This window comes from Trichechus manatus, unplaced genomic scaffold, assembly GCF_000243295.1.
Source record: "Trichechus manatus latirostris isolate Lorelei unplaced genomic scaffold, TriManLat1.0 scaffold00036, whole genome shotgun sequence".
NCBI classification, from domain to species: domain Eukaryota; kingdom Metazoa; phylum Chordata; class Mammalia; order Sirenia; family Trichechidae; genus Trichechus; species Trichechus manatus.
The window spans coordinates 15723208-15730606 of NW_004443972.1; the positions used below are offsets into that span (position 1 = coordinate 15723208).

The 7399-nt window shown below is 43.1% G+C and overlaps 1 protein-coding gene across 2 annotated transcripts in view; it reads right to left on the reverse strand.

The window, feature by feature from the left end:
• ITGB6 (integrin subunit beta 6) overlaps positions 1 to 7399 on the reverse strand; it is an 84673-nt gene that overhangs the window by 19105 nt on the left and 58169 nt on the right. For both annotated transcript variants that reach the window (XM_004375417.1, XM_004375416.1), the window contains one exon: positions 3760 to 3982. In XM_004375417.1, coding sequence (XP_004375474.1) covers positions 3760 to 3982 — 223 coding nt within the window. The remainder of the gene's footprint in view (positions 1 to 3759; positions 3983 to 7399) is intronic.

Here is a 7399-nt window from a genome sequence, read left to right on the forward strand (position 1 = left end):
GTTGGTGGAAAATGGATATGCAGGTTGGGATACTGCTTTAATGCTGTCATTGTGAGCCACACTATAGCAGTGTCTAATAGGTAGCATTACCTTTTGTTACCTTTAGCAAGATGGTTGGGTGATGTCCTAGATGAAATGGCTTTATTTTTAATTTCACTCCATAATTGATATGTATGTTCCCTAAACCAGCCTTAGTAATAACTACTTTCTATTTATCTGTAATGACTGCTTGTGATTGGATAAGTAAAACCTGTTTTTGGTTTTTGATTTAGCTGTGTTTTCATTTAACTTTTTTCCTAGAGTGAGTTTATACTGCTAAAATAGGGTTAGAAACATATGTCAAAAATGATTATTTTAAAAATTCACCTTTGAATAATTCTTTTGGATGAATCCAAGCCATAATAGTGGTATTTTTAAAAGCTGAAGATCACAGCCTTCATCTTTAATAATGCAGGCTTTTTAATAAAAAATAAAATAATAACAAAAAGTAAAATTTGGACCCCAAATTAATCTTTTCCTAAAAGTCACTTTACAAATAACCCTGAACAACAGAAGTTTTCTTAAGGAGGACACATCCTGCAGCCTCTCTCACTCTGGCCATGGGATGTACACTCTTTCAAGTGCTTGTAACACACCCACCCCTCATCAAGTCTCAGCTGAAACTGCACTTCCTCAGGCAAGCCTTCTCCAACCCTTAGATCAGTTAATTCCTTTGCAGTGGAAGCCTCAGAATTCTTCTACAGGAAGGGCTTAGGAACAGCCATCTATTTAGGGGTGGGAATAGAGGACTAGAATATGCATTCATCTAGATTATATATTTATTTGGAGTGGCTTTGCCGGGGGTTGGTGGAGACGGTAAAACACTAAGACCCTTTACCCCTTTGTGCATCATCACTGATGGCTACACCAGCTAGTTTGGTAGTGCTGTTTTCTGCATGGAAATCCTGATGGTGCAGTGGTTAAGCACCACGGCTGCTAACCAAAAGATCAGCAGTTTGAATTCACCAGGCACTCCTTGGAAACTGCACGGGGCAGTTCTACTCTATCCTATAGGTTTGCTATGAGTCGCAATCGACTCAATGGCAATAGGCATTCTCTGCAATATAATTTCATAAAACAAAAAACAAGCCTGTTGCCATCGAGTCGATTCCAACTCATGATGACCCCATGTGTTACAGGGTAGAACTGTACTTCATAGGGTTTTCTTTGCTGTAATCTTTATGGAAGCAGATCACCAGGACTTTCTTCTGTGGTGCTGCTGGATGGGTTCAAACCACCAACCTTTCGATTAGTAGCCGATTGCTAACCACTTGTGCCACTCAGGGCGTTATGTTGTTGTTAGTTGCCCTTGAGTTGATTCCAACTCATGGCAACCCCACATGCGCAGAGTAGAACTGCTCCATAGGGTTTTCAAGGCCGTGACCTTTTGGAAGTAGATTGCCAGGCCTGTCTTCTGAGGAGCCTCTGGGTGGGTTAGAAACTCCAGCCTTTTGGCTAGTAGCCAAGTGGTTAACACTTGGTGCCACCCAGGGATTCCCCAAGACCTGATACCCATTGCTGTGGAGTAGATTCTGACTTATGGCCATTCTACAGGACAGAGGAGAACCGCCGTATAGAGTAATGTTTATGGAAGCAGACTGGCACATCCTTCTTCCGCAGAGTGGCTGGTGGGTTCAAACCACCAACCTTTCAGTTAACAGCCCAGCACTTTAACCACCGCACCACCACGGCTCCTTCAGGGCCCAATGCCAATTGCCTTTGAGTGGATTCTGACTCATAGTGACAGAGTAGAACTGCCCCATAGGGTTTCCAAGACTGTAGTCTTTACAGAAGCTGACTGCCACATCTTGTCTCCGGCAGAGTAGGTTCGAACTGCCGACTTTTTGGTTAGCAGCTGAGTGCTTATCCACTGCACCACCAAGGCTCCTCTAGGGCCCACTGCCGTCCAGCCGGTTTTGACCCATAGTGACCCTATATAGATAGAGTAGAACTGCCACATAGGGTTTCCAAGGTGCGGCTGGTGGTTTCCAACTACTGACCTTTTGGTTAACAGCTGTAGCACTTAACCACTGTGCCACCAGGGCTTCTAGGGCACTATAGCACCCTTTATATCCCCTATTGTAACTGTCAACCCAGATATCATTGTAATTATCTTGGTAAATGTCTGTCTTTCACACTAGACTCTTAGTACCTGGTAAAGTTAGGAACTATATCTGTTTCAGCCATCACTGCAAGCCCATGGCCTAACGCTATTCCTGGCATATAGAAGGTGCTCAATACAAAACCACACCAAACCCGTTGCTGTTGAGTTGATTTTGACTCATAGTGACCCTATAGGACAGAGTAGAACTGTGACATAGGGTTTCCGAGGCCATAATCTTTACGACAAGCCCTGGTGGCACAGTGGTTAAGAGCACAGCTGCTAACCAGAAGGTCAGCAGTTTGAATCCACCAGCCACTCCTTGTAAACCTGGGTCACAATCAACTCAAAGTCAATGGATCAATCTTCATGGACTACCAACCTTTCGGTTAGCAGCTGAGTGTTTAACCACTATACCACCAGGGCCCCGTGAATACCCATTGGATAAATGAATGCAAGAGTGAATAAATGTAAGAATGGACTTATCTCAAAACTAACAAACACCAAGAAGATCATTCTATTTGATTCCTCAAATTCAAACTCCCTTGATTGTTAATTTTGTATTTCATAAGTCAGATTTAAGATCAAATCAAGCTTACATGGAAGATAAAATAAAAAAATAACAGAAGAAACAAATCTTGAAAGGACATTTGATATTAAATTATGTTCAAATAATTCTAACCATGTCCCCACTCTTCTCTTGGCATATGTCTTAGTTTGCCAGGTTACAGTGATAGAAAAATCTTGACACTTGAATGCTATGTGTCCACTGAGTGAATGATGATTTTCTCATTCTGTTTATATCAGAAATGCAAATGTCACCATTTTGAGTTTCAGAATTAATGAAAATATGAACTGCTTAAGCCTATTTGCTACATGACAAATACATTACATAACAATGTAATATCGTAACACAGCCAATTTGGAAAGTTGCTTGACTTGACCTACAAATTTCCCCCAATTCCATTAAGAAGCTAGCTGCCAGCCAGAGACATAATTTCCTTATTAGAAAACAGGAACATGTGTTTTTGTTGTTGTTCATACGGTATAAAAGAAAACACAATACACAATAATAGCTGTGTATAATGACAACTGAAGTAAAGCGCCAAAGAGCATGGGTGGTAAAAAGGGAGGGAATTGAAAGCCAAGATCATCTTTCTGCCTCTTTGCTTCCATGGGTCTATAGATAGGAAAGAATCAGTAAGGTCAGACTAAAAACTTCTAGATAAGAAAGAAGCTTGTCTGTTTCCCTTGAAAAGTCCTGATTGCATGTGGGTGTAGTCAGTCTACCTCCAGGGCATTCCTTACGTGTGGCTGGTATTGTAACCCAGAGTCAATCTGATGCTATCAGTGTGGGACATCAGCTCAACTTCCCCATGATGGACTCTCCCAGAAATGTGACATTGTGGGCCTGGAGAATCAGGATGGAGAAAGAGGCAAGTGACAGGCTGACATTCCAGGCTGAGGATCACAGGGGCCCTGTGAGTTTGTTTGTTTTAATGGCTGCTTGGAAAGCCAGCCCCAGCGAAAATAATCTGAGGTCTGAGTTTCTAAAATGCCTTTATAATTTTGAAGTGAAAACTGCTGACAAAAGGGACTGAAGAAAGGGGAGACATTACCGTTTAGAGTTACAGGGGTCCCCACAGGTAGGACATCGTTCACAGGTTGGCCCTGAGGCCCCAGGGTTTGTGCACATGCACTTGCCGCAGACGCAGTCCCCTCGCCCGCTGCAGAGCACACCGTCCTCAGAAACGCACGAGTCTGTGCTGGCTGTGCAGTTACAGTACTCGCCCGTCCAGCCGCTCCTGCACACACATTCACCACAGTCACAGTCACCGTTATCTGCAAAACAAAACACTCTTGCTTCTTATGGCCGAAACCGCTGGTGGATTTTTGGGGCCATCTTTTTTTCTTTGCCTTTAAACATCATCAAAAAGACTGAAGACAAAAAGATAATAAACAGTGATTGTGTGTGTGTGTATGTGTGTGTGCTGGTGGGTGATCATAGACAAGCTTTATGAAATGTATATTGCTAGCTATGAATTTATCAATCTTGTCTCTTAATTGAAGAGTAACTTGATGACCTGAGGTTAGAGCAAACAAAATTTGTGACCAAATGAAATAAGATAATCCAGAAAGCCTATAATAACTATTTGATAGTCGGAATCGACTCGACGGCACGTAATGACAACAATGTGTGTACATATGTGTGTGTACATATGTATGTATATATACACACATGCATGCATGTATTAGAGAGCCCTGGTGGCAGAGTGGTTAAGGGTTTGGCCTTAACCAAAAGGTTGGCAATTTGAATCCACCAGCCGCTCCTTGGAAACCCTATGGGGCAGTTCTACTCTGTCCTGTAGCATCGCTGTGAGTTGTAATCAACTCGACAGCAACGGTTTTTTTTATATATACACATATGTTTTAATGAATTGCAGTGCCATAGGGTAGAGTTGCTGGGCAGACCGACATTAATATCCTACCTCTATATCACTCAATTAATCTTGAAAGCCTCATCTACAAAATAAAGGAAATAAAATCTATTTCCAACAGCTGTGGTCAGGATTAGATGAGATGATGTGTAAAAGTCCCAACTTTGCGTTGACCAGTTAGATGTTCCACAGGGATCTCATTTATTTCACAAAATTTAATTGAACATATATCATGGGCAAAGATGTATTGAGCACAAGGATAAAAAGTTAAATGAAGCCAGATTTCTGAGCTTCTGGTCTAGTGTAAAAGACAGGCAAATAAATCATAATTTAAAAGCTATAATATAATGTGATAAGTGCTATACATACAGGGGAAGAGTTTCTAAATTAGACTGGAGATTTAGGAAAGTTCTCAGAGAAAGTGATGCTTGAACTGAATTTGGGAGATAAAGAGAGAAGATAGTTGGAAGTAGAGGCTTACGTGTGTTTCAAGGAAAAGAAAAAAATTGGTAAAGCACGGAAGTGTGTAATCATGTGACCTGCTTAAATAACCATAGTAGTTTCATATGGATAGTCCCAAAGGTGCCTATGGGGTGTGGCAGGAAGGGAAGGTGAAAGGTCAACAAAAAGTCAGAAATCAGATCATGAAAAGCCTTATGAGCTAAGGTAAAAACTTTTATTCTGAAAGCCATGGGATTTTAAGTAGGGGAGAGACGTAATCAGATAGATATATGTCTATAAAAATCCTGGCATCAGAAGAGAGGGTAAATTAGAGGAAGGCCAAACTGGAGTCAGGAAAACCAGTTAGGTAGATTCAGAAAGATATGAGACCCTGAACCATGGCAGGGGCAGTGGGAATGGAGAGAAAAGAGTATGCAATTCAGGGATGGAATGCTCAGGGTGTGGGTGTGACGGGTACTAGGTTGGAGGGTGAGGGGAAGAGAGAGAGAGATGGAATCCTCCCGGGTGAATAGCCTGGACAGCTAAATGGATGGTATGACTGTCCACTGACCTGGAATGGAAGCTAGCTCATGGTCACTGCCGTATCCTCAATGCCTAGCACAGGGTAGTGCTTGATGAATATTTGTTGAATAAATAAATGGTTACAAAACAGAGAAGGAAAAGTAGCTTTGGGTGGGGAAGATAATGAGTTCATTTTTGGCTCTGATGAGTTTGAGGAGCCTGTGAGACATCCTACTAGGAGGGTGAATATATAGGCCTGAAGTTTAGTGACACATTGTCATGGATTGACTGTGAGAGAATAAACTTCTCTTTGTTAAAGTCATCCACTTGTGGTGTTTCTGTTACAGCAGCACTAGATGACTAAGACAGAATTTGATACCAAGAGAGTGGGGTGCTGCTCTAACAGATACCCAAAATGTAGAAGTAGTTTTGAAACTGTGAACGGATAAAGGAATGGCAGTGGCAGAGGACCAGCAACAGCAGAGAACCGGAAACGGCAGAGAAGTGGCAGTGAACTGGCAGTAGCAGAACCAGGGGACCAGCACCAGAAGGCACTGGAGCTGACCCACGGAGCGAGAAAGCTGAATGCATGTGCATAAGAGGCTTCCTGGTGGAGCAGGGTGCCTCCAGGCACTTATCAGTGGAGCTACTCTTGCCAACCCATGGAGCAAGAGAGCTGAATGCCTGTGCACAGGAGGCTTCCTGGTGGAGTGGGGTGCCTCCAGGCACTTACTGGTGGAGCCACAGAGCTTTGGAACACTTGCCCCAGCAGGGCAGATGCAGATGTGAGGTCTGAGGGCTAAGAGGCCACAGGAGGCAGAAGCTGAAGAGACAAGGAACACAAAAAGCAGAGCTGCCTCAGTCTCAAAAGGTATGGCCAGGACCTCAGAGGTTTCAAAGGGTGGGGCCATGGCCTCTGGTGTCTCTAAGGATGGAGTTGTCACTCTGATGGACTAGGAGAGTGGTGTATCTAAAGCTGAGGGAGCAGATTTGCCATCCCAGTGAACCTGGAAGGCAGAGATGGGGGGCCTCCACTCAGAATCTGGAGAGTATAGCCAATACCTAGAGTCTGGAAGGCAGGGCCATTGTGTAAACTGTCTCAGAGAACAGAGGATTATTTTCAAAGCCTTGAGGGCTAATGTAATGTGTTCTGCGGACTTGCTTGGTGTCTGTTATCCCTTCTTCTCCTCTAGTTTCTCCCATTTGTAATGGAAATGTCTAGCTTGTGCCTGTTCTGCCATTGTACCTTTGGAAGCAGATAACTTGTATTCTAGATTTCACAGATGAAGAGGAATTTTTGGATTTTGGACTTGGAGTTGAAACTTATGCTGTGATATGATGAGATGAATATATTTTGCATGTTCCAAGGACATGAATTTGGGGGGGCCAAAGGGTGGAGTGTCATGGATTGAATTGTGTCCCCAAAAAATATCTGTCAACTTGGCTGGGTCATGATTCCCACTATTGTATAATTGTGTACCATTTTGTAATCTGATGTGATTTCCTTATGTGTTGTAAATTCAATCACTATGATCTGATCAGATGGATTAGCGGCAGTTATACTGATGAGGTATACAAGATTGGATAGTGTCTTCAGCCAATCTCTTTTGAGATATAAAAGAGAAAAATGAGCAGAGACACACGGGAACCTCAAAGCTGTGCCGGGAGCACAGCATATCCTTTGGACCTGAGGTTCCTGTGCAGAGAAGCTCCCAGACCAAGGTAAGATTGATGGCACCGACTTTCCTCCAGAGCCGATGGAGAAAGCCTTCCCCTGGAGCTGATGCCCTGAATTTGGACTTGTAGCCTACTGGACTGTGAGAGAATAAACTTCTCTTTGTTAAAGCCATCCACTTGT